This window comes from Tachyglossus aculeatus, chromosome X1 (genome assembly GCF_015852505.1).
Source record: "Tachyglossus aculeatus isolate mTacAcu1 chromosome X1, mTacAcu1.pri, whole genome shotgun sequence".
Taxonomy (NCBI): domain Eukaryota; kingdom Metazoa; phylum Chordata; class Mammalia; order Monotremata; family Tachyglossidae; genus Tachyglossus; species Tachyglossus aculeatus.
This window is the reverse complement of record NC_052101.1, coordinates 76332364-76360334: the sequence shown is the minus strand read 5'-3', so window position 1 is coordinate 76360334 and position 27971 is coordinate 76332364. Positions and strand designations below refer to the sequence as shown.

General features: G+C 40.6%; 1 protein-coding gene across 9 annotated transcripts in view; it reads right to left on the bottom strand.

Moving 5' to 3' along the window:
* Nucleotides 1-27971, bottom strand: part of ERC2 (ELKS/RAB6-interacting/CAST family member 2) — a 1114913-nt gene that overhangs the window by 616793 nt on the left and 470149 nt on the right. For 5 of the 9 annotated variants that reach the window (XM_038740432.1, XM_038740438.1, XM_038740433.1 and 2 more), the window contains exons 7-10: nucleotides 21481-21618; nucleotides 8607-8747; nucleotides 6272-6412; nucleotides 1321-1356 (exon numbers count right to left, since the gene is read on the bottom strand). In XM_038740432.1, the coding sequence (XP_038596360.1) occupies nucleotides 1321-1356; nucleotides 6272-6412; nucleotides 8607-8747; nucleotides 21481-21618 (456 nt within the window). The remainder of the gene's footprint in view (nucleotides 1-1320; nucleotides 1357-6271; nucleotides 6413-8606; nucleotides 8748-21480; nucleotides 21619-27971) is intronic. The other 4 variants (XM_038740436.1, XM_038740440.1, XM_038740437.1 and 1 more) reach the window with 1 other exon arrangement.

Genomic DNA, 27971 nt, shown 5'->3' with positions numbered 1-27971 from the left:
ATAGGCACAGAAATGAAAGATGAAATTCCTAAGCTATCAATTTGTGCTACTTTTAAGTAATTTCAATAATAAAGATAGCATTTGTTAAGCACTTACTATGTGCAAAACACTGTTCTTAGCGCCGGTGGGGGGATACAAGGTGATCAGTTTGTTCCACGTGGGGCTCACAGTCTTAATCCCCATTTTACAGATTAGGTAATGGAGGCTCAGAGAAGTTAAGTGACTTGCCCAAGGTCACAAAGCAGACATGTGGCGAAGCCGGGATTAGAACCCATGACCTCTGATTCCCAAGCCCGTGCTCTTTCCACTGAGCTACGCTGCTTCTCTAATTTAAAGGCTTCAGTAGGTAAGAAGCTGGAACAAGATTCAATGAAGACTTTGTATTTAATTCATTAACTGTTACCATCTTCTTTCCTACTATCGGTGGATAATTGATCATTGAAAGCTATTTTGTAAATTCTTATGTCTATACATTTTTACTAAAACATGGCATCATATCTGCACACTGAATAGATACTGGCTGCAGTTATGCAGCACTTCTGTTGGTGAACCAAGTAGGATAATGTTTGGGAATCTATGGGCACCAATAAATATTTGCTAATGATTGCTGTTGTAGAAAACCATCTCCAAGAGAATTAAAAATATTCTTCTCTAGCTAGGTCAAAACCTGAAAAATGTTTTATGTATTGTTTCATGAATACTCATAAGACAATGGGAAAATGGAAATGACCATCAACACACACACACAAAAAAGGATATTTCTATGGGTTGTTTTCCTTTTTTCATTATTAAGCACTAAGGAGATGAACATCACTTATTACTATTATGCTACATTTTCAGCATGTTCTCAAATGGCAAATTTAAAATGCTTTAAAATCTTTGATATTCCATCTCCAAAGAGCAACAATTATTCTTTTCCACATAAACAGTATGCATTTGTTATTTAGTATACATTTTCAGCCTTGGTAAAATTATTTGGGCACATATTGGTTTGTGCTTGAAGGATCTAATAAAATATTTCTGGTGCCTCATTGTAGAAATTGTAATTTCTGCAAAGTCTTCTACTGTGCTCAAGTTGAGGATCTGAAGGCAATAACGTGATATTTTGTCACACTTCATTAAGTTCTTGATATTTAAATTTCATATTCAAAAGAAATGGTCTTGACAGCAAAAAGCTCATTTCTTTTGACAGAACTGAAAATATGGGATTATCATAAATATCTTCTAAAACTCTCACAAAAGAACAGTACAACAAAATATTTAATCAATGAATCCTCATGCTTTCATATGTTACAGCAGTTACTTTCAGAAAGGACTTACTGGATTGTACATCTGATTGAACAACTGCTCAGCTTGCTACATTGCAAAGTTGGGAAGGAATGAAGCACAGACAGGAAAAGAAGGAAAGATCCAGGAAAACAGCATTAGCTCAACAAATCCAGTGCCTTTGCACAGAAGAACTTGTCATTAGGAAAGAAGAAATTCAAGTTTCTAAACATTCCATGGAGAAAGTGAGAGGCACTAGGGAAACATAAATGTTGACTTTGGCTCCTACGAAAGAATAGCTAAAGTAAGAAATTTAAGGTTTGTGTTACTTTCCCTTTCTCAAGTTAAATAACCTATGATATAAAAAAGCTGTCCACTTTTGATGATACATTAAGTGCTGATCTCAAGCAATGAATCGCTGCAAGTACTTTCAGCCAAATTGCCATTTATCACTAAAAGTTCAGAGATGGTAATAATAAAAGATGAATTAAACTTTATCACAAAGTATGGGTCTTCTTTTGTATTAACATAAATCTGAATATTTTATTTAGTATGATTCTTATAAATTGCAGCTTAGCAAACAGCAGATTAGCAATAACAACACATCAGTGATAAAGGCAACATAAATACCCAATGAAAATGAGAAGGATATTTGAAAGTGGACAAAATATTTCAGGAAAGCAAATCACAAAAATGATCAAAGAGCTCAGATTTTACCATTGTTTCATAATCAGTAAAAAGACATCAAATGAAAAATCTATAATATTTTGCCCAAACTATATATAACTCCAAACAATATTTTCCTCTACTTATCTCAAATAATGTATTTCTACAGAGCTTACGGTTGTTAATGGCTTATAAGGGTTTGGCTATACAGACCAATGCAGCATGCATTCTCTAGTAAATATTACTTTTGAGGGTACACTTCACTCTGTCTTAGTTATTGAGTCAATTAATTCCAGATCACAAATATCAAATTGCATTTTAAAATGCTTATGACTTGTCAGTGTTTTTGGTTAAAATTATTAAAATGCTGTTATGTACCTTCTCAGAGCCTGAATTTATTGTTTAACAATGTTAGTAAGATAAATCATCTACAATTCATACACCCAGAATTCTAAAGAAAATTTTAAAATAAAATAATGTAACAGATGCTTTCTCCCTCAGGAAATAATTTTTTTTTCAAAAATATGGTACCAAATTGTTTAAAATGATAGTGTCATAAAGAGCTTGATTCTGCCTAGGAGGCATAGGATCAGAATGAGCTGTCTTGCTTTCCACAGGACCACCTATTTGGATTTGGCAAAGTGGGGAAGAAGAGAAAGACATAGTTCTTCCAACCCTCTCATTGCCCCTTATACAGAGCAAGTCCATATCCAGCCTTCAAGGAGCAACCCAAAGGAGGGATTTGGTAGCCACTACTGGTGCTTCTCCTCTGCAGCCCTTCAAAGACACATGGAGAGTAACATAATGAATGCCACTGCAAAAACCTGAGGCCCAGGAAATACCTTACTTTTCCTACATCAAATAAAGAACAAGAAAAGATGAGAAGCAGTATGGCTTAGTGGAAAGAGACCAGGTTTGGGAGTCAGAGGTCGTGGGTCCTAATCCCAGCTCCGCCACTTGTCAGCTGTGTGACCTTGGGCAAGTCACTTCATTGCTCTGTGCCCCAGTTACCTCATCTGGAAAATGGGGATGGAGACTGTGAGCCCTACATGGGACAACCTGATTACCTTCTATCTATCCCAGTGCTTAGAACAGTGCTTGGCACATAGTAAGTGCTTAACAAATATTATTATTATTATTATTATTATTATTATTATTATTATTATTATTATTATTATGGAGGGAGGTGGCTGCTTTGAACTCTGCTGGCCCAAAGGTGCGATGTTATGCTCCCAGAAGCCCCAGGCAGGAGAAAGACACTCCATATTAAAAGAATGCACAAATCCATGATGTACTTCATAACGTTCTGGTTCAATGAAACTCAGTTTTTCATCATGATGGGAAATAATTTCATAATGTGGAAATTATTTCAAACCATAAGAGAATCCTCTCAAACATCCTTTCCACTCATGCTTAAATTCCTTGTTGCCTCTCATGCCTACAGATCCAAAATTACTAACCAATCAAATATAGCACGTGTATAGATATTTGTATTGTTTTCTTCTGAGACATTTTCTTCAATGCTACAAAAGAGGATAGCTATAGGCTCGTAATTTTTTCTTGCAATTACTATCACTATATTTTAGGTTCAACTAAGATTAGTGTCGTGTGCTAAAGAAAAAATGACTTTAAATAACTCCTTGGATTTTTCTCTATTATTACCAATAATCGTTATGCAAAAGGAAACACATCCAGTATGCTTCACTGTATGTGACTGTGTAACTACTGGAGTTTAAGCAAATCTTGGGCATACTTTCCTTGGGAATTCAAGTTTTATTTGTGGCATAATTAATGGATGGTGTTTTCCACTTTTGCTCAGATACCTTTTGCAGCATTTTATTCTGAAGGAACATATTCCCTTTTTAACTTAAAAGGAGACTATTATTTTATATTACTGCTTTTTTCATGAACAAATGATGTGTTTATAGGTACTCACAAAACGTTAGCCTAGAATATCAATTAAATGTAGATGCCTAGTTTTGAAGGTGATGGATACGTGAGGTTTTTAAACACTCTCAGAGTTAAAGGCAATTAGAAAAAGTACTTTAAACTTTCGAATTAGTACATAGCACAGCAAAAAAAAAATAAAAATCAATGTTTAGGATAGATTTAGGGATGAAAGTATTTTAGAAGTATAATTAATTAGCCTATTTAACCCCAGAAAATAGCATCAGCCTGTTCGAATTGCAAGGCAACAATGCATTTTTCACACTGAAGTTTTTCACAGTCTTTCCATAAATTAAATATGTCCTCCAAGGCAAGACAACTGTTCTGCATTATTTTAATTCTAGTGTAAATGGCAGAGATAAATTCTCCAATGTTAATGGGATTATAATGGGATTTTGGCTATGAACCTAAGAATCCTCTGTGGTGTTACTGGAGACAACTTGGGAAACTACAGTCTCTAAAATAGTTCTGAGAAAGACTGCAGCTGCCATTGAGGCAACTAGAGTTTACATGATGAAACGGGGTCAAAAGAGTGGAAGAAATTGCATTTAAAGGAAAGGACAAATACCCAAACCTCCTCCTCTGAACATCTAGAGGAATAGAGCATCTGGCTTTAGCAATCTCTCTGGAAAACACCATAAAGGAAGGAGTCTGATATACAAAAATCTACTTCTAAGAAAATTGAGGGAAACTGGGGAAGAGGAGCGCAACTGATATCATTGTTATTTTTGTATTAAATTTAGGGCAATGAGCATTTAAAGTCCTCAAGAATGATTTAGTTAAGCTGGCATTATTTATAAATGGTATGTGTTCCCTTAAAGCATGTTATTTAAAAAGTCATTTAAAATTGAGTATCTTCTACTTGAGTTAAGAATCTGTTGTTTGCTTGGCTCAAAGAATATCAGAATTGGCAAGACCTTTGTTCAACCTGGAACTGATCATATATACTAAGGGATTAGAACAAAGGAGAAAATGGTCCTTCAATAATTCATCTCCAAATGAAAACACATTGTTAAAGAGGAGGCAAATCACGTAAAAGGGTATGAGGAAGCCTATAAAATAGTCACTAGGTGACCACTTTCCCTCTAAGTATAATCTGTAGTTACCTTTCTTGTGAGACTAATCCTCTGGACTTTCATTTACTATACAGTATAAGGTGAGGTGAGGCTAGCTATAATAACCAACAGCTGATATTTTGCAACAAAAATCCTCTGAACAGGATTATCTAAAGCCATTAGTGTGATTTCAACAATTGCATTTAGAAGCATTTTGAAAGTCTACTTCTCCAAATCCATAAGCAAGTAGAATATCTGTGTTTACATTTCATTATAGTACATAATCAGTATGCATACTAAATATTAGGGTTAACTATATTCAAACATTTTAAAAAAAACCTTTTTAAAATTATCACATTAAGCATATATTATGACACAGAATAATAGATTTCATTCAGTTTTTAAATATCCAAAACACTTTTATAGTTACTATATATGATGAGGTCTAAATTGCTCTTATTATCCATGTGTCATACACTGCCAGAACTTTAAAGAATAAATCCCAACCCTTTCTGATGTGCTTAGACCCTTACGTAAACATTACGAAAACATATTTAGTCTAAAAGTCTGTTACAAATTTTATTGGGTTTTTTTTAAAATAAGGTTTAGTTCTAATTCTAACTGGCTTATTTATGAGCTACTGAGGGAAACAGAATGCTTGAACTCACTGTTATGAGTTTTTGTGTGAATGATGAGGGCAGACAGTACCAAATGACACAAGAAAAAGTTAAAGGAACAATGCACGATAGAAAATGCATCAACAAATTCTCATCAGATAAAATTTCATCTTATTAAAATATACAACTAGTTTTCTTCAAGTACTATACATGCAACATGCTTTTATTATATTAAGGTCAACTTTTTCTTTCTACAGATATTATCATCAGCCAATTAGATTATCAACTATTTCCTTGCACTATTACTGATATAAAGTGAGGAAGGATAATCCCCTCACATAATATAAATACATGGATCAGAAATACTCTTCTAGATAGTGGGAGTCCATCTTTTCTTAAGTAGCCCTTTAATGTTTTGGTTTATGGAAAACAATTCCATTTATTTTTTCAAACAAATTTTAAATTTGCACACCCAGGTCTGCTTGATTTATAAATCATTTTTCACTTCTACCATTTTTTAAGCTTTCCACAGGCAGAAAATCTGAAACAAATTTTTAGGTTGAGGATGCAGACTTCTAAAGAAAAAAGTCAAGAGGGCTTAATTTAACAATCAGCAGACAACAAAAGATAATGATGTTTGCATTTTTTTAAAGTAAGTCTCTTGCTTCATTTCCAGTATAAACATTCACTTCAATACAAGCATTTTCTTAAACCACTTACCTTTTTCAACTGTGCTTCCAACTTACTACATTCTTCTTTCTTTTGCTCTATGGCTATTTCTAGAGACTTTAATTTGGAGTCTCTTTTCAGCCCTGCTGATGCCAAAGATGATGCATGTTCCTTGAGATCAATTAAACTGGACTGAAAATTTGCCAAGAAAAGGGAAGAATTCAAGTGAGAAAGTATAATTATACCAGAGTAAGGAAAAGAATACTGATTACTACTAGTATCTTTGAAAATTTGGGTGACTACACAACAGTAAGTTATACATTGGACTGTGGTGGGGAAATATGAATTTAAATTAATTTTTCCTCCTAGTTTGGTTACTTCATTTACTTACTGTGATTGAAATGTGACAGAAAATCATGTTGCAGTCCTGCTATTAAAAAGGTCAGTGGGGCTTCATTCCAAAGCCTAAAGAAGCCCATGAGAAACAACCTAGTAATACCACCTTCACAATTTCCCACTGGAGGTTAAGCACATGATGTCCATAACTTCTATGCTCTGGGTACCTCGGGACAATACTGACTGGGAAACTTCACTAAAGCCATAACATAATAAATTGTATCCTAGAGACCCAGAGAAAAACCAATGGACCTTCAAGAGATGTGATCCTTTTTCATCCATCCTTCCTATCCTCCTACCAGGGGGAAAGAATGGCAGAATGAACTTGTGGAGGCTTCTTGCTGAGGATGATACCAGGAATATCTAAAAGGACCAGGGATATTCCAACCTGCCTCAGTGCTCAGGCCTCTGCCCTCCCTAGTCATTCAGCCAGATATGCAACTAGAAAATAAGGGGAGTCCTGAAGCCTTCCACCCACCCAAGCAGTTCCACAATAGAGCTACATGGCCGATTCAATCTCAGAATGAGTGCCAGAAGGGTATCCTCTCAGCAGATCCCAGAGACACTTGGCTGGGTCCCCTGGAGCCTGATACTAGAGAATCAGGATAAATTTACCTACTACTAGACATGAGGAGATTAGGAAGACTCCATGATTCTAGATGACAGGGACTGTGACTGTTATAATACCCCAAGAGTTTATTGCAGTGCTCTGAAAACAGTAAGAGCTCAAAAAATATCACTGACTGCGTTCACAGTTTGGGGGCAAATGACATAGCTTAAAAAGAGTGAGAAAGCAATGGAGAATAGGCTTTGAACTAATTTGTCTGTGTGATACCAGGAATATCTAAAAGGACCAGGGATATTCCAACCTGCCTCAGTGTTCAGGCCCCTCTACTCCATAGATTGTAAATTCCTTGCCGATAGAAACCATGCCTTCCCTATTAGATTTTCTCAATTCCTTTGTCCAGGTCATCAATAGAGCTATTGAAGAGCTCAAGGACCAACTAAGCTTTATGTGATGGCACATCACAGATTGGCAACAAGCTTCAATGGATAATACCCTCTGACTAGATCCCTGGGCCAGAAGAATTTAGCTTTCACCCATGTGTGGCTATCCAGTTTCCTACTATTCTATTTCCTGGCCCCTAAATTTTCTGTTTTAAAGGTTACTGTTGGCAGATATTACTGGCAGGTACGATGCCTGGAAAATAGGAGAGAGGGTATGGGGGGTAGCAGGTTTAGAGTGGTGGAAGTGAGGTAGCAAGTTTGAAAAGGCCTATGGGAAGAAAGGGCATGAAAATGGACGAAAAGAAAGTGGAGTAAACTAAAATAGCCATAAATAACCCTCAGGATTAGTGGCAACCCATTTCAACTAGTATTCCAGTCTCTGGCCACAACTTGGTCATCAGTACCTATGTAAATCCTCTGCTGCATTTGTCATGACATTCAGTTTCAGTGCCGGTGTTCACTCTAAAGCCTACCAATACTTTCACAACTATTTCCACCTTCCACTGTCCTCTAACTTTTCCCCACCTTAATTCAAATGGAATCAGGAGCCATGAATCCAGAGTTCAGTGGGAGGGACTCTGTAGTAACAGTATTAGCAGGGATGGTGGCTAAGGGCCACAAATTCCTATTGGGAATCTGAAATGGTCCTGCCCATCTCTACCTTGCACCTTCCTAGACTTATTGTAGCTAAAGCATGTTGCCAATGCCTGACTTAAATCAGGATTTTCTGAGGAAAATAAGCAGGCAACAGAAATTTTCTTTTGAAAAGCCCTATACCAAATGAGTGCAATATGTTTAGGGAGAAAGCAAAATATTACATCCATGAAAAACACAGATAATACTGGCAGAAAGGATTTGTTAGTGCAGAAAATTTAAAAATTATGATGGGGTATCTTTAGCATGTAATCTAAAACTACATTGATAAGCATGTTAAACAGACGATGACAGTATAAAATTATTTTATGGTACTTTCAGGACTGACCTCTTTCTCTGTTAGTTCAGCTTGTAAAGCATTAACCTTATCTTTCAGGTCTTTGTTTTCTTTCCTAAATGATTCAATTTCTTCTAGTCTCTCTCGATCATCACGTTCTCGCTGCTCCTTCAAACGCTCTATTATTCTTTCCTATTAACACGAAAAGAAATAAAGTTGGATATTAAACCACACTGTTCATTCAGATTTGGAGGCAAAATATTTGGAAGCACGTGTGCTCCCTCAAAAGAGAGAAAGATGATGCAATTCAACTGAATTAACACAATTCAATTTTAATATCATTTTTATCAGCTTGATACAGAAGAAACATACACAAATAGTGCACATGCTTTATATGCAATTTGGGAATGCATTTCCAAGAATGACAAAGTGCAAATCCACGATTTCTGAGAGTTCCATTCAGCTAGAATCATCCAGCCAGATAATAATAATTAATCAATCAATCATGTTTATTGAGTGCTTACTGTGTGCAGAGCACTGTACTAAGCGCTTGGGAAGTACAAGTCGGCAACACATACAGTCCCTACCCAACAGCGGGCTCACAGTCTAGAAGGGGGAGACAGAGAACAAAACCAAACATACTAACAAAATAAAATACATAGAATAGATATGTACAAGATAAATAGAGTAATAAATATGTACAAACATATATACATATATACAGGTGCTGTGGGGAAGGGAAGGAGGTAAGATGAGGGGGATGGAGAAGGGGATGAGGGGGAGAGGAAGGAAGGGGCTCAGTCTGGGAAGGCCTCCTGGAGGAGGTGAGCTCTCAATAGGGCCTTGAAGGGAGGAAGAGAGCTAGCTTGGCTGATGGGCAGAGGGAGGGCATTCCAGGCCTGGGGGATGACGTGGACCGGGGATCGATGGTGGGACAGGTGAGAACGAGACAGTGAGGAGATCAGCAGCAGAGGAGTGGAGGGTGCAGGGTGGGCTGTAGAAGGAGAGAAGGGAGGTGAGGTAGGAGGGGGCGAGGTGATGGAGAGCCTTGAAGCCGAGGGTGAGGAGTTTCTGCCTGATGCGCACATAGATTGGTAGCCACTGGAGATTTCTGAGGAGGGGAGTAACATGCCCAGAGCATTTCTGGACAAAGACAATCCGGGCAGCAGCATGAAGTATGGATTGAAGTGGGGAGAGACACGAGGAGGGGAGATCAGAGAGAAGGCTGATGCAGTAGTCCAGATGGGATAGGATGAGAGCTTGAACGAGCAGGGTAGCGGTTTGGATGGAGAGGAAAGGGCGGATCTTGGCAATGTTGCGGAGCTCAAGCGCTTAGTACAGTGCTCTGCACATAGTAAGCGCTCAATAAATACGATTGATGATGAGACCGGCAGGTTTTGGTGATGGCTTGGATGTGAGGGGTGAATGAGAGAGCAGAGTCGAGGATGACACCAAGATTGAGGGCTTGTGAGATGGGAAGGATGGTAGTGCTGTCAACAGAGATGGGAAAGTCAGGGAGAGGGCAGGGTTTGGGAGGGAATACAAGGAGTTCAGTCTTGGACATGTTAGGTGGTGGGCAGACATCCAGATGGAGATGTCCTGAAGGCAGGAGGAGATGCGAGCCTGGAGAGGGGGGAGAGAGCAGGGGCAGAGATGTAGATCTGGATGTCATCAGCGTAGAGATGATAGTTGAAGCCGTGGGAGCGAATGAAGTCACCAAGGGAATGAGTGTAGATCTAGAACAGAAGGGGACCAAGCACTGAACCTTGGGGAACCCCCACAGTAAGGGGATGGGAGTGGGAGGAGGAGCCTGCAAAAGAGACTGAGAATGAACGACCGCAGAGATAAGAGGAGAACCAGGAGAGGACGGAGTCTGTGAAGCCAAGGTCGGATAGCGTGTTGAGGAGAAGGGGGTGGTCCACAATGTCGAGGGCAGCTGAGAGGTCGAGGAGGATTAGGATAGAGTAGGAGCCGTTGGATTTAGCAAGCAGGAGGTCATTGGTGACCTTTGAGAGGGCAGTTTCCGTGGAATGTAGGGGACGGAAGCCAGACTGGAGGGGGTCGAGGAGAGAGTTGGTGTTGAGGAATTCGAGGCAGCGCGTGTAGACAACTCGTTCAAGGAGTTTGGAAAGGAATGGTAGGAGGGATATGGGGTGATAACTAGAAAGTGAGGTGGGGTCAAGAGAGGGTTTTTTTAGGATGGGAAAGACATGGGCATGTTTGAAGGCAGAGGGGAAGGAACCAGTGGAGAGTGAGCGGTTGAAGATGGAAGTTAAGGAGGGGAGAAGGGATGGAGTGAGAGATTTCATGAGATGAGAGGGAATGGGGTTGGAAGCACAGGTGGCCAGAGTAGCGAGGGAGGCGAGCTCCTCTGAGGATACTGCTGGGAAGGATGGGAGAGTAGCAGAGAGTGTTGAGAGCCGGGGGGTTGGAGAAGGGGCGGGGGGGGAGTGACTTTGGGGAGGTTGGACCTGATGGATTTAATTTTGTTAATGAAGTAGGAGGCCAGATCGTTGGGGGTGAGGGAAGGAGGAGGGGGAGGAACCGGGGGCCTGACAAGGGAGTTGCATGTACGGAAGAGCTGGCGGGGATGTTGAGCATGGGTGTCAATAAGGGAGGAGAAATAGTTTTGTCTGGCAGAGGAGAGGGCTGAGTTAAGGCAGGAAAGGGTAAACTTGAAGTGAACGAGGTTGGCATGGTGTTTAGACTTTCGCCAGCAGCGTTCGGCAGCTCGAGCATAAGAGCGAAGGAGGCGGACAGTGGCAGTGATCCAGGGCTGTGGGATAGTGGTACAAGAGCAGCGAAGGGAAAGGGGAGTGAGTGAGTCTAGCTGAGTAGAAAGGGTAGAGTTAAGAGCAGTAATCTGATCATCAAGACTGGCTAGAGAGGAGAGGGAGGCGAGGTGGGGTGTGAGGTGCTCAGAAAGATGATTGGGGTCAAGAGAGCGGAGATCTCTCTGAGGGAGTAATATGGATTTACAGGGGAAAGGAGTGTGAGTGAGGAGGTGGGTGAGAAGATTATGATCAGAGAGAGGATTTCAGAGTTGGTGAGGGTGGACACAGTGCAGCAATAGGAGATGATGAGGTCGACAGTATGACCAAGTTGGTGAGTGGGTGAGGTGGGGTGGAGCAAGAGGTTGGCAGCGTCGAGGAGATATAGAAGGCGGGCGGCAGAGGAGTCATCAGGGATATCCATGTGGATGTTGAAGTCTCTGAGGATCAGAGTGGGCATGGAAAAGGAGAGAAGGAAGGTGAGGAAGGGGTCAAAATCGTTGAAGTTGGAGGTGGGGCCAGGGGGGCGGTAGATGACGGCTACAAGAATCTGGAGGGGGTGGTAGAGGCGAATAATGTGGGCTTCAAAGGAAGGGAAGGAAGGGGAAGGGGGAGGAGGGATAGTGCGAAAGCGACATTGGGGGGCGAGAAGGAAACCGACACCTCCTCCTTTTCCGGTGAGTCTGGGGGAGTGGGAGAAGAAGAGGCCTCCATTGGAGAGAGCAGCAGAAGAGACCGTGTTGTCCGGAGACAACCATGTTTCAGTTAGGGCGAGGAGGAGGAGAGAGCTGGAAAGGAATAGGTCCAGGATGAAAGGGATCTTACTTAAAATGGAGGGGGTTTCCAGAGCCCCTACTTGGTAGTAGCTGAGGGAGGGGGAAGGGTGCGAGGGGTGGGGAGGGTTTGGATTGGGATGAGTTGGCAGGGGGGCTAGGCGGGGAAAGTGGGAAGAGGGGTGGCGATGGGAAAGGAGAACTGGGATGGGGTGGGGGCGGGGAGAAGGGGAGAGAGAGGGCTGGGAGGGAGGAGCGGAGGACTGGCGCTGGTACAGAGGAATCCTTGGTAGGGGGTGAGGGGGAGTGGTCTTGGTGGGGGAGAGGGAGGGAAAAAGTTGGGTGGGAGAGGGGAAGGGGAAGGTGAGGAATGGGAATGGCAGTTGGGAGCAAGGGAATTGAAATTTCATGGTGAGGTCAGCAGGGCGAGTGACACTACAGTGGGAGGTTAACAACTGAGATGCAGAAGCGATAAAACAGTAGCAATGATATAAGTAGGCGATGGCATCACAGGGGGTAGTTAAACAATTAACATGGTATGGCAATAATAAAATTGGCAGATAATGATGTCATAAAGAGCAGATACAAACTATTATGTGCTGCAGTAGGGTGGACCTGTTAAGGGGGTCAAGGAGCAGAGATACCTGGGGGGAGGAGTTAACAGCCAACTAGCATGGGAGGGCTGAGTAGGCTGAGTAATTAATAATAACTACGGTATTTGTTAAGCACTTACTATATGCCAGGCACTGTACTAAGCACTAGGGTGGATACAAGCAAATTGGGTTGGACATAGTCCCTGTCCCACGTGGGGCTCACAGTTTCAATCCCCATTTTACAGATGAGGTAACTGAGGCTCAGAGAACTGAAGTGACTTGCCCAAGGTCACACAGCAGACAAGTGGCAGAGGTGGGATTAGCAAGGGGTGCTCAATTCTAGGGGTGCTCAAACTTTAGATCACTGACCTGCATAGTCCTGGCACATTCCCTATTCCCTACTGGAGAAAACTCCAGTACTAGGGTGCAGAGAATGCTTAAAGGCCCCTGCTTTGTACAGACTAAGTGCTCCATAAATACTACTGATGGAAATGGCTTGATAGCACTGATAACCAGGCTGTTTGAAATATTTGAGACCTCAGTTGCTCCATTCTCTTTCTGCCCCCTCCAGTGGTTTTGAAGCCTCGTCCCCAGATAAAGTGAGGATCATACAGACTACAGACCTTGGTCCTGAGATCTGGACACTGGAGCAGGGTGATACATGAGGGGTTGGAGGCCCTACAGGTATACAACTACACATACAAGGGATACACATGCACACACACACACACACACACACAAACACACAAACAAGACAAACACGATGACAGACAGAAACCTGCATTCACATGGACAGACTAGAATAAACCCCCACACATACTCACAGGGACACAGAAACATATGGAGCAAGAGGAAGGGCAAGAAGAAAACAAAGCTTCAAGAAAGAGAGTGTCAGTAAGAGTTCACTCAGAGGAAAACAGCGTGAGGAGGGAAAACAGAAATGGAGAGAATGGAAAATGCTTCATTCATCTAACCCAGATTAATAGAACAATACTGAGAGAACTGCAACACAAGGACCCAAGTATTTAAAATTTTCTTGGGTGTGAAATGATGGCCCCTGGAAAATTTGCTTAGCCCCTGTTCTTAATACAGTGCTCTGCACACTACAGAAGCAGCGTGGCTCAGTGGAAAGAGCCCGGGCTTGGGAGTCAGAGGTCATGGGTTCTAATCCCAGCTCTGCTGCTTGTCAGCTGTGTGACTTTGGGCAAGTCACTTGACTTCTCTGTGCCTCAGTTCCCTCATCTGGAAAATGGGGATGAAGACTGTGAGCCCCATGTGGGACAACCTGATAATCTTGTATCCTCCCCAGTGCTTAGAACAGTGTTTTGCAAATAGTAAGCACTTAACAAATGCCATCATCATCATCACAAAGTGCTCAAAAATATCATTGATTGATTGACTGATTAGGTTAAATTTCCACCAGTTAACACTAAAACTGCAAATCAAGAACTAAAATGATTTAATATTCTAAATTGAATGCAATTTTTGATTCCCCATGAGAAGAGGAAGCATTTCTGTTAAACTCCTACCATGGGCCTGGGAGTCAGAGGACCTGTGTTCTAATCCTGGCTCCACCATTTGCTGTGTGACCCTGGGCAAGTCATTTCAATTATCTGTGCCTCAGTTTCCCCATCTACAAGCACAGGTTTGGGAGTCAGGAGTCTTGGGTTCTAATCCCATCTCTGCCACTTGTCAGCTGTGTGACTTTGGGCAAGTCACTTAATTTTTCTGTGCCTCAGTTACCTCATCTGTAAAATGGGGATTGAGACTGTGAGCCCCAAGTGGGACAATCTGATAATCTTGTATCTACCCCATCGCTTAGTACAGTGCTGAACACATAGTAAGTGCTTAGCAAATACCATTATTATTATTCTAGTTATTATTATTATTGCCAACTGAAAGAAAGGTCAGGATCACATGGGCATTGAATGGATATTGTTTAGTCTGCTGTCTAGAGAAAAACTGGATTTCATGTCAAAGTTGGGCAAAATTGAATGACAGGACTACAGGATGTTGTTTATTTGAAATGCTCTGAAACCATAATAATAATAATGATGGCATTCTTTAAGTGCTTACTATGTGCAAAGCACTGTTCTAAGTGCTGGGGGGATACAAGGTGATCAGGTTGTCCCATGTGGGGCTCACAGTCTTCATCTCCATTTTACAGATGAGGTAACTAAGTCTCAGAGAAGTTAAGTGACTTGCCCAAGGTCATGCAGCAGACATGTGGTGGAGCCGGAATTAGAACACATGACCTCTGACTCCCAAGCCCGTGCTCTTTCCACTGAGCCATGCTGAAGCCTGGATGTGATTCCCACCGTACAGGTGAGGAAATCAAGGTTGCAAAAGGGAGAATGTTTTACTGAGGATCAAAGTGCAAGGTTCCAGTAAGGGCTGCTCTAAAACACACAACCTTTTCATTTGATAGCTTGGGGAAGGAACAGCATCAATAATAGAGATCTCAGCAGTGATAGGGAGAAAGAAAAGACGTCAACAAAGAAATGGAAAGTAATAGTTGTTTGAATCCATGTGGAATAGAAAATATGCATAAGTAGTTGGTTAGACTCTTGAAAATTGTTTTCAAAAACATTGGTCAGTATATTAAAAACATTTTATTCTATCCGACTATCATTGGTATTTATTAAGCACTTACTAGGTTCAGAACACCATCCAAAATGCTTGGGAGAGTATAACGAAAGCAATACAAATGTTCCCTGACCTCAAATAGCTAGTCATCTAATGGGGAGAGATAGGCAGAAATTATTTACAAATAGTGAGAGTGGGACGAAGAACAAGAATGAAGATACAATAGATAATATCGATTAAAAAATGAAATGCCAGAATAAATAATTGAAGGTACAATTGATTAGATTTGCACATATTTACAATTATACTCAACACTTCATTAAGTTGTGAACATATTATTTAGGGTTAGCAGATATCTGAAAATAAGATTTCAGCTCTGACTCAACCCTGCTTTTCTCCAGTGGAGAGGTGGAAAGGGCCATATAGGATATCTCAAACCTGACTTGACTGACCATAATATAATGGAGTAGCTTTAAAACTTCTCAGGATAACCTACAGTGGCTTAGCAGTTTCCAGTACCCAGGTTCACTGGTGATGTCTAATGCTTTCCTAAGAATTTGGAAAACAGTATAGCTGTCTGGTGTATGGCTCCCTGTAGTTTTTCCAGTACCTTTTGTGATGCAAAGGTCATGTCTACTGTACTTCATTTTAATTTGAAGCCACATTGTGATTTAGAGAGTGATTTAACCTCTTGAAGTTTCTGCTCAACATGCTTGAGTAGCCCATTCAGAAGAACTCTGGTTAGGATCTTGCTGACAGCAGCCAAGCAGGGATATATGACGGCACTTTCCATAGTCAGCTCTGTCATCTTTCTTCTTGAAGATGGTGATTATGGAGTCCTCTTTGAAGTCCTATGATATTTCCTCAATATTCCACATGCTGAGGAACAGACTGTATAGCTGTCCAAGGGGAAAGTTCCCTCCTTCCATGTAGTTTTTTTAACTTGGTTCAAGATTCATAGACACATAGCATTCTGGATGATCATACTACTGCACGAAGGAGGACCAAGGTATGCAATCATTTAATATAAATTCTGGGATTAGCAGTCAAAACGGAATTGTGCTTAACCTGCTACTTAGAAAGATGGGTGGTTGATATACTTATGTAGGAAGCCATTCCTAAATGATAATATCCAGATGCGAACAGTTGTATATTGTTAAGGGCTAACTTTAATTTATGATGAATCAGGTGGGCTAAACTTTGGGTTTTTATTATTAACTGAATTGTAGCCTTTTCAGTTTAGACTGCTCAGTGATACCATAGGGAACTGCCATATAAGTAGAAAAACATGTGGTTTCCTGCAACAACAGAACGGTCTACCTTGACTCTAGTACCTAAGAGTCTGAACCTGTTGCACTGACAATCGATTTCGAGGTAATCTTGCCAGCAGTGTAGTGTGAAAAACTTCAGTGTGCATACTGACATTTGCATGGAAGTTTTCCTATTCTAGTTTTAATCACAATTCCATTGAAAGGCACCTGGCAAAAGGGTTAGTTTCTAAGAACACCCCTATTACTAGAAACCTATTACTTAAAAATAAGAAGACATGACAATATTTCTATTAATGATTAAATAGCATAAATTATTTTCACTTAGTCATAAAAAGACAAATTCAGTTGTCAGCTGCACGGGGCCAGATGTCAAAAACATGTGTTAAAAGGCCCCAATATGCCATGTTCTACTTGATTAACAGCCAACTTGCAGAAATTTCAACAATGTATTCTTGTTTTAGTCTTATTTGCATTGGCAATCATTCTTCATGTTCTGTTAGTTCCTTACAAGTTGAATCTACCTTTTTATGAAAATAGGAAATGAATTATGTTTTTCTATCGACATATTCAGTTGCTTATCTATTATGTGGCTACAGTAATTGTACGATTAAAACCAATTTCACAAATATCAACTCAAAGTAATCTATTGAGCTTCTGTGTATCTGTTGTAAAACTAAGTACAGTTTATTATTGCCATATGACAAGATAATTTTCTATCACGTTATTTCATTTTTGAATGCCTTGGTGGTAATTAAAAAGCATTACGTCTCATTTGCCATAATCCAACTGAAATGATACATGGTGACTGCAAATTTTAGCATTCCATCTAATAAGATGATGAATATCAGAGTATATCCTGAAAACAGGGATACCTCAAAACGAAGTCACAACACTTTTATTAATTGTATAGTGACCCATTTTTGTCTTAAAGGGCCATGCAGTTGTAGGTCATTGGCAAACAATGTAGATAATCAATTCTGCTAATCGTGAACTATGGAAGAAACATAAAGTAATTAAAATTCACATAACTAAATCAGTCAAAAAAATGTATGAAAAATGGAATCATCTTCATAATTTTGGCTAGATTATGCAGAGTAATTTTAGTATGAGAAAAAGTTACTTCTGATTATTGTATGCAAGATGGGAAAGGAAAGAGAGTATGGAAAAATTTTTATGGCTATGTGGACTTCAGTACTTGAACAAAATTCTGAATATTTCCTGTAGGAAGATGCAGTTAGTGTTCTATCTTACCCATTGAAATTACAACGATGAAAAGGAGTAAAAATGAAATGATTTAAAGCTATATTTTTGTGTCCTCGGGATGTTTTTCTTTTTTTCATGAAGTCAAAAGGTATCAGCTCCTGGAATAAATCTTTCATGAACATTGTAAAACTGTTTACTTGCCTTTGAAAGATAGTTTTGATTATTTTAACCTACTATGGGAAATTTATAACCCTTTGATTGCCCTAGTGTTTTACAAACAAGTTCTCATACACTATGACGACTGAACCACTTCAGCAATAAGTCTATGCAGTTGAGCCAGCATAAGGTCTCATATGTGTAACAGGCTCCTTAATGTTGTCTCATAAAATTTTCTAACATAAAGAGAAATGATTACAATGAATAAATGACATTAGATTATTTTGTGGTTTATAGCAACATAAAAATTTTGACATTTGTTTTTGTCAAATCCTGGATTAGGTTGGAGAAAGTCAGCAGGCAAAGCAAGCACTCTCCATACTTCTGTTCTTTTTCTTTTAACTGCCATGGGCCTATGCAGGTTTAAACCAGGAATGGTGGAGGGGAGGCTTCTGGGCAAATGTGGTTACCCTGTCTCATGCCTCCTGGCTAATGTAGAGTGTCCATGCAACTTTGCTTTCCCATTCTTTCACTGCCTGCAACTGGAATTTCCACTGCCTAAACCCCTGGGATTGTCAATATTTTGCACAATGAAAGTGAGAGTTTTACTCAATGCCTCATAAGGTGGATCAGGCAATAGGCCATCACTTCCAGAAAATCATGGTTCCCCCTGCTCCTGGCTGTTGGGGTGCAGAGTTGCTACCACAACACTAGGTGACACTGGGCAGGCTATTGAAAGATGATTTGCAGAGATAAAATATAGATACATCTTGTTTCAGAGAGGCTTCAAAGAAGGGATAAGAGCTTCCAAATCTGCCCAGAAGTTGATGTAGGAAGACACCGAGCTGCTCCCTAAAACAATAATAATAATAATAATAATGATAATATTTTAAGTGCCTACTATGTGCCCAGCACTGTTATAAGCACTGGGGTAGATAAGAATTAATCAGGTTGGAAAGAGTCCCTGTCCCACATTGAGCTCACACTCTTAATCCCCATTTTTGTTACAGATGAGGTAACTGAAGCACAGAGAAGTTAAGTGATTTGCCCAGGGTCACACAGCATACCTGTGGCAGAGCCAGGATTAGAACCCATGTCCTTCTGATTCCCAGGCCCATGCTCTATCTACTAAGCCATGCTGCTTCTGTAAAACAACTGCCTTTGCTTGCTTGTGCCTGATACTGATGCTATTCCAGCTTCTGTCTTTCCAGTTGTGGGAAGGATAAATGAATATCATTTTGGTTGCAGCAGTTGTTCTTTCTTTCTGTTTTTCCTATAGTTTTTACAAGAAAGTGGGAAATTACCCTCAACCCCTAAGTCACTCTAAGTTCTGTACTTAATGATGTCCTACCAAAGAGTGTGGGTACTTTCGTGTCTGCTGCTGTTGTGATCTCAGAAATTCTCTATCCCATGAACCCAGAGTGCAGCCATCTTGCAATGTGAAACACTGGGCACAGGACTGGGGAGTGAGAGTGAAGCAGCATGGCCTAGTGGAAAGATCATGAGCCTGAGGACATGGGTTCTCATCTACTTCCTTGCTGTATGACCTTGGGCAGTTACTTAACTTCTCTGTGCTCAGTTTCATCATCTGCAAAATGGGGATTTGATACCTGCTCTCCCTTCTACTTAGAGACTGTGAGCTCCATGTTGGACAGGGATCGTGTCCCACCTGTCAATCAATCATTCCAGAAATCATATTTATTGAGTGCTTACTGTGTGCAGAGAACTGTCCTAAACTCTTGGGGGAATACAGTATAACAGAGTCTAGTAGGCACGTTCCCTGCCCACAATGAGCTTACAGTCTAGAGAGGAATACAGACATTAATATAAATAAATTATGGATGTGTATATAAGTGCTGTAAGGATGAGGGAGAGATGAATAAAGGGTGAAAATCAAAGTGTAAGGGTTGAGAATAGGGGAGACATGGACTGAACAGGTTTTTAGAAAAATGATCTTGGCAGCAGAGTGAAGCATGGACTGGAGAGTGGAAAGGCTGAAGGCAGGGAGCTCAGTGAAGATGCAGTATATAATCATAATTATGGTATCTGTTAAGCACTTACTATGTGCTGAGCACTGTTCTAAGTGCTGGGGTAGATACAAGGTAATCAGGTTGTCCCATGTGGGGCTCACAGTTTAATCCCCATTTTACAGATGAGGTAACAGGCATGGTGAAGTGAAGTGGCTTGCCCAAAATCACAAAGCAGACAAGTGGTGGAACCAGGATTAGAACCCACGTCCTCTGACTTCTAAGTCCGTATTCTTTCCACTGAGCCATGCTGCTTCTCATATTACAAGTTCTTGAATCAGCTTGGTAGAAGTTTGGATCAAGGAAGGGGAGAATTCTAAAGTAGAACTGGCAGGATTTGGTGATGACTGAATATGTGCATTCAACAAGGTAGATGAGTGATACAGGGAGGATGGAAGTGTTGTCTATAGTAATAGGGAAAGTCTTGAGGAGGACAGAATTTAGGTGGGAAGATGAGGAGTTCTGAGATGGCAGTGAAACATCCAAGTAGAGATGTCCAGAAGCTGGAACCATCCCCCCCGTCTTACCTCCTTCCCTTCCCCACAGCACCTGTATATATGTATATATGTTTGTACATATTTATTACTCTATTTATTCATTTATTTTATTTCTACATATCTATTCTACTTATTTCATTTTGTTAATATGTTTGGTTTTGTTCTCTGTCTCCCCCTTCTAGACTGTGAGCCCACTGTTGGGTAGGGACTGTCTCTATATGTTGCCAACTTGTACTTCCCAAGCGCTTAGTACAGTGCTCTACACACAGTCAGCGCTCAATAAATACAATTGATTGATTGGAAGAAATGTGAGACAGCAGAAAGGGAGAGAGATCAAGGCTGGAGAGAAAGATTTGGAAATCATCTACATAGCATCCAAGGTAGTTGAAACCATGGCAGCAAATGAGTTCTCCAAGAGAGTGAGTGTAGATGGAGAATAGAAGGGAACCCAGAACTGAGCCTTGATGGAGTCCCACAGTTAGGGGCTGGGTGGCAGAGCAGAAGCTAGTGAAAGAAACCAAGGAGGAGCATCCAGAGGTACAACTCAAGTGCATGGCCCCCTGGCAGCTGAACATACCTATCCCTTGCAAACATTTGTGTTTGAGCAATGTTTATCGGAATGCAAAGGGCCAGTAAAGGTGCACTACTGCATTTTGCATGGTCAAAGCATGCAAATGTGCAAGTGATTCTCTCTCAAAGACATTCATATTCATGGAGGAAGTCTCACAGTTTGTCAACACCATCTTCAAACTGAAGGACAACTTCACTAGTTCCTGATATTTTTTTTGTCCCAAACTGAATTGAAAACCAGTTATGTTAAACATGGGTAACTATACAAATAAAACAGCTTTAAAAACTGGCTCTGCAATTCTACATCCATAAATAGAATTAAGATGGAAAGGTTTTGGTAGAGCAAATAAAGTGCTTGTCAGAATGTAATATTCACTGTAGGGAATGTATATACATTTGTATCATGCCTTCCAGTGTTTAATATGCAGTTTTTCACAAGATATTCAAAGATCAGAGCATTACTGAATCCAACAGTTACCTTTTCAGACAAAGCCTCTTCTAAAGTTGCTAATGCAGTGTCTGTATTACTGGAATCAGTCTGCAATGACTTCACTCGATCCTTGAGATTCGTCAGTTGTTTATCTTTGTCTCTAAGTTGTTCCTGCAAATTTTCAATCTAAAAATGAAGGAAAATCACTATAATTAGCTACAATTCAATAAACTGCAAGCAGGAAACATACTACATATTTGTCTTCATGAAAAGATTATCATTTTCACATAGTCATATGTTCACTCTAGCATCAATTAATGTTGGAGTTTTGTTATGCTTCTTTCCACAGGGCATTGACACAGCAATCTATTCCATCTTCCTGAACTACTGAAATTGGTATCTGTCTTATTTTTAAAGACCTTCAGAGAAGAAAATTCTACATCATGATTTACTAACTCCTTCGAATATTTACCATTTCTGAAAAACATTGTTCTCTACATTTAACCTAAATCTCTTGAGCTGTTGCCTAAGATCAGCTGGTCAACAACCTCTGTATGATAAAATTACCTTTTATACACTTTAAAAGCTATCATATTGCCTTTTATTCTTCAATCAATCAATCATATTTATTGAGCGCTTACTGTGTGCAGAGCACTGTACTAAGCGCTTGGGAAGTACAAGTTGGCAACATATAGAGACAGTCCCTACCCTTACTCTAGGTTAAATGATTTAACTGCTTTAACCTTTTGCATAAGTTCTATTTTCTAAACCTAATCACCTTCATATACTCTCCTCTTGCATTCATTCAATTCATTCAATCGTATTTATTGAGTGCTTACTGTGTGCAGAGCACTGTACTAAGCACTTGGAAAGTACAATTCAGCAATACAGAAAGACAATCCCTGCCCACATCGAGTTTACAGCCTAGAAGGGGGAAGACAGACATTGAAACAAAATGGGCATCAATATAAATAAATGGAATTATAGGTATATACATTTACACATAAGTGCTGTGGGGCGGGGTGAGGTGGGGAAGAGTAAAGGGAGTGAGTTGAGGTGATGTGGAAGGGAAGGGGAGCTGAGGAAGAGGGGGCTTAGTCTGGGAAGGCCTCTTGGAGGAGTTGAGTCTTTAGTAGGGCTTTGAAGGGGGGAAGAGTGATTGGTGGATTTGAGGAGGGAGGGCATTGCAGGCCAGAGGTAGGACATGGGCCAGGGGTCGACGGCCGGACAGGCGAGATCGAGGCACAGTGAGGAGGTTAGCGGCACAGGAGGGGTTTGTGTGGGCTGGGATGTAGAAGGAGAGAAGGGAGGTCAGGTAAGAAGGGGCAAGGTGATGGAAAGCTTTGAAACCAATGAGGAGTTTTTCTTTGATATGGAGGTTGATAGGCAACCACTGGAGATTTTTGAGGACAGGGGTAACATGCCCTGAACGTTTCTGTAGAAAGATAATCCGGGCAACAGAGTGAACCTCTGTGCACCCTTCATATTTTCTAAGTTTTTCAACTTTTGGGGTCCAGATTTGAACAGATTTGTAGTAAGCATCCACTCTACCATAAACCCCCAGGAATCATAATTTCCATTTTAAAATCGCCAGTCTAAGCTATGTTTTTCTAGAATTTTTTAGTGTATTAAATGGGTCAGAGCAAAATTAAATATACTCAATTTATCAGGCCTAATACTCTTGCACAGCAGGAAACTAGATTTTGCCTACTAAATGTCCATGAAATACAGGTAAACGAATGACTAGAGCCAAATTACACTAATTCCAGGATAATTTTATGTGCAAAGCAGAGAAACTATAATTTTGGCTGAGCATGATTACAGAACTCCTGACAATGCAACCAACATTCTGCCCTGCATGGACCCGACTACAGACATGGAAAATTAGGGGGAAATTTCAAACTTCCAAAAAGATTTACAATATTGTAACATGAAATATTCTGGAGAGTAGCTAATTTAAAATAATTATATATAAAGTCAGTTAGGAAGAATATGTGCCATTTATCTGCCAAGCTAGCTCTCCTCCTCCTTTCAAAGCCCTACTGAGGGCTCACTTCCTCCAGGAGGCCTTCCCACACTGAGTCCCCTCCTTCCTCTCCCCCGCCTCCCCCTTTCCATCCCCCCTGCCTTACCTCCTTCCCTTCCCCACAGCACCTGTATATATGTATATATGTTTGTACGGATTTATTACTCTATTTATTTATTTATTTTACTTGTACATATTTATTCTACTTATTTTATTTTGTTAATATGTTTTGTTTTGTTCTCTGTCTCCCCCTTCTAGACTGTGAGCCCACTGATGGGTAGGGACCATCTCTATATGTTGCCAACTTGTACTTTCCAAGCGCTTAGTACAGTGTTCTGCACACAGTAAGCACTCAATAAATACGATTGAATGAATGAATGAATTTATCAAATTTACAGGTACCAAAACCCTATTTGGCAAATAAAGCATCAACTTGCAATTAACTACAGCACCTGAAATAAATATATTACATTGCAGATTACAGCCCTAGCACATTAGTAGCAGGTTGGATCTTCTTCAGGGTATTACCTTGAATTATATTATTCATGTTTGTATTTCTTCTCATTCATGTCATGTGCTTTTTAAATCTAAGGATAACTAAAAATAACTGTACAATGTATTTATTCTAAGGGACTTAAAATGTCAAACAGGAAAAACTGAAGACAAGTATGTGCAAGCTATTTCTTGTGCACTCTCAAGTTTTCCATGAATCATTACAAAATAATTTTTCACAATGTGTCTCAAATAAAAGAGTGCAATCAAAATTTGCCAAGATTGCTCTATTCAGTTAGCGATGAGGTGAATTTGCAAACAATGACATTTATTTCATTTCCTGGATTTCTCAATGTGGGACCAAAATCTGGCATTCTCCTCCTTTTGCACCTTGAGCAGATGGTGATCATTTGATAAATGGAAACAAGGAGGCATAGCCAGCAGAACATATGCTGACGGATCATGGGTACTGTCTATGCACATATGTATACATGTACTGTTTATGTACATATCTATAAATTATACATTATGAATATGAAATATCTTTCTAATATATTATTTAGACTGTAAGTTTGTTGTGGGCAGGGATCATGTCTACCAACTCAGTTGTACTGTACTCTCCCAAGTGCATAATACAGCACACCGCACAAGGTAAACACTCAATAAATACCATTGATTGATGGAATTATTACTGTCCAGATTATCAAGCATAGGATTTAGGATCTAAAAGAAGGTCCAGGAACACAAAGAACGGGACTATCAGATTTATGGAAAAAGGGTCAAGAATACAAAGATCCTTTGAAAGGTGAGCAGGTCACCACCCTGTCCACCTTGATGGATCAAGAGAAAGCTGGTGTAGATGAGAGGTAATCTATTTAGTTTTAGGACAAAATGTATGACTAAACTGCAGTGTTTACAAAAAGAAATTGGCATTTTACCTCTGAACTGTAAAGTCTATTTTCTCTAGGATATGAAACATCTATTACATTTTAAACTTAATATTAAATGAATGTTCAATGATGGTTAGAACTGAAATACCTCTAGATTATGTATTGGCAAACAAAAACAGCTGATATGCCAAGGAAATGGAGGTAAAATGTATACCTCCACTCATCTGTCTCATTCAACCCCACATATTCAATCTGTAAGCAAATCGTGTTGGTTCAACCTTCACATCATTAAAATTCCTTTATCCTCCATCCAAATTGCTACTACACTGATCCAAACACTTATCCTATCCCTCCTTGACTACTATATCTGCCATCTTGTTGACTTTCTTGCCTCCTGTCTCTTCCCACCCCAGTCCATACTTCACTCTGCTGCACGGATCATTTTTCTTTATAAGGTCACTCCATGTCCCCCACTCCTTCAAGAACCTCCACTGGCTGCCCACCCACCTCCTCATCAAACAGAAACTCCTTACCATTTGCTTTAAAGCACTCAATCAGCTCCCCGTCCTACTTTACCTCACTGATCTCCTAAAGGCCAACTCACATATTTTGCTCCTCTAACACCAGTTTACTCACTCTACTCTGATTTCCTCTATCTCACTGCTCACCCCTTTCCTGTGACCTCCCTCCTCCATATATGCCAGAGCACCATTCTTCCCACCTTCAAAACATTAACTTCACATCTCCTAAAGGAGTACTTCCCCTATTAAACCCTCCTTTCCCCTGTTCCCTCTCCCTACCGTGTCATCTATGCACTTGGATCTGTGATCTTTGGACACTTGATATTTGTCCCACCATCAACACCACAGCACTTGTATACACATCTTTAAGTTATATAGAAGCAGCATGGCTTAGTGGAAAGAGCACGGGCTTGGGACTCAGAGGACATGGGTTCTAATCCCAGCTCTGCCACTTGTCTGCTGTGTGACCTTCGGCAAGTCCCTTAACTTCTCTGTGTCTCTCTACCTTACTTTTAAATTGTTGCCCCATTTAAGCTCACAATGTAGAAGCTGTTTAAGTCATAATTTCTCAGGTTCGCCACCTAGGAAAGATACAAGATGAGCATAGATTTAATGACTGTAGAGTGATTTGATTCCAGAACTCATTGGTTGTGATCCTGCCTTGCCCCTTAAAGTAGAATATGGGCCTTACATAACACTGATGAACTGATTGAGGAGTGGGGTATAGAGCTCATCCTCTAGACTGTAAGCTCATTTTGGGAAGGGAATATGTCTGCTTATTGCTGTATTGTCCTCTCCCCAGAGCTTAGTACAGTGCTCTGCACACAGTAAGCACTCAATAAATATGATTGATGGAATGAATGAAAGTTATGGTGGAAGGTTGGATAACACCTCAGGCCTACAAAAGCCAAATGCCATTTAGCTGCCACACTTTGATAGACTCCCAAAGGATAGGATGGATTTCTTGATTTTCTGGTTCCTGCTATACTGTTGCATCACTGGACAGGGTGCTGCTTTTGTTATGTAAGACATACTGCTCAGGGTTGTCAGTAAACTCTTAGGTTAGAAGTGGAGGTTTCCTGGAATAGTTGATACATTACCTCGGTTTTCTCAATGAATTTCTCCCAGTAGCCAAATTTACACAGCAATTGCAAGATCCCAGATCTATGTTTTTGTAAGGTCTATGAAAATTGTATAGAGGTCTTGGAGCTACTTCCCACACTTTGGGTTCCTGACACACAGCAAAGATCATATCCATGGTTTCAAAATATGGTCTGAAGAGACAATGAGATTCCAGGGATATGCAGTCAACAATATTCTTCAGTAGCTGGGTAAAATGGACTCTGGCTAAGAGCTTGCCAGCAATGGGCAACAGTGAAATCTCACTGTTGTTTCTGATCTTTCACCTTTCTTGATGATGATCACAGCATCTTTTGAGCATCTTTCTCAAGTGTTTAAGCACTGTGTCAATCAACCAATGATATTTACTGAGTACTTACTGTGTGCAGAACAATGTACTAAGTAATTGGGAGGGTACAATACAACAGAATTGGTAGACAAGTTCCCTGCCCACCAGAACCTTACAGTCCAGAGGGGAAGACAGACCTTAACAAAACTCATGGAACCTTGGTGTCATCCTCGATTCTGCTCTCTCATTCACCCCACACATACAATCCGTCACCAAAACCTGCCAGTCTCACCTCCACAACATAGCCAAGATCTGCCCTTTCCTCTCCAAACACCCACCTTGCTGGTTCAATCACTCGTCTTATCCTGACTAGATTACTGCCTCAGCCTCCTTTCTGATCTCCCATCCTCCTGTCTCTCCCCACTTCAGTCTATACTTCACTCTGCTGCCCAGATTATCTTTGTACTGAAACACTTGGGGCATGTCACTCCCCTCCTCAAAATTCTCCAGTGGTTGCCTATCAACCTTCGAATCAAGCAAAAACTCCTCACTTTCGGCTTTAAAACTCTCCATCACCTCACCTCTTCCTACCTCACCTTCCTTCTCTCCTTCTATAGCCCAGCCCACACACTCTACTCCTCTGTCGCTAACCTCTTCACTGTGCTTCATTCTCGCCTGTCCCACCATCGACCCCTGGCCCACGTCTTACCTCTGGCCTAGAATGCCCTCCCTCCACACATCCTCTAAATTAGCTCTCTTCCTCCTTTCAAAGCCCTACTGAGAGCTCATCTCCTCCAGGAGGCCTTCCCAGACAGAGCCCCCCCACTTTTTCCTCTCCTCCTCCTCCTCCCCTCCTCATCGCCCCTGTTCCCCCCACCCTACCCCCTTCCCCTCCCCACAGCACTTGTGTATATTAGTACATATTACTCTATTTTATTAATGATGTTTATATATCTATAATTCTATTTATTCTGATGGTATTGACACCTGTCTACTTGTTTTGTGTTGTTGCCTGTCTCTCCCTTCTAGACTTGTGAGCCTGTTGTTGGGTGGTGAACGTCTCTATGTTGCTGATTTGTACTTCCCAAGTGCTTAGTACAGTGCTCTGCACACAGTAAGAGCTCAATAAATAGATTGAATGAATGAATGAATGAATGAAAGTGCTGTGAGGCTGAGGTTGGGGTGAATATCAAGTTCCTAAA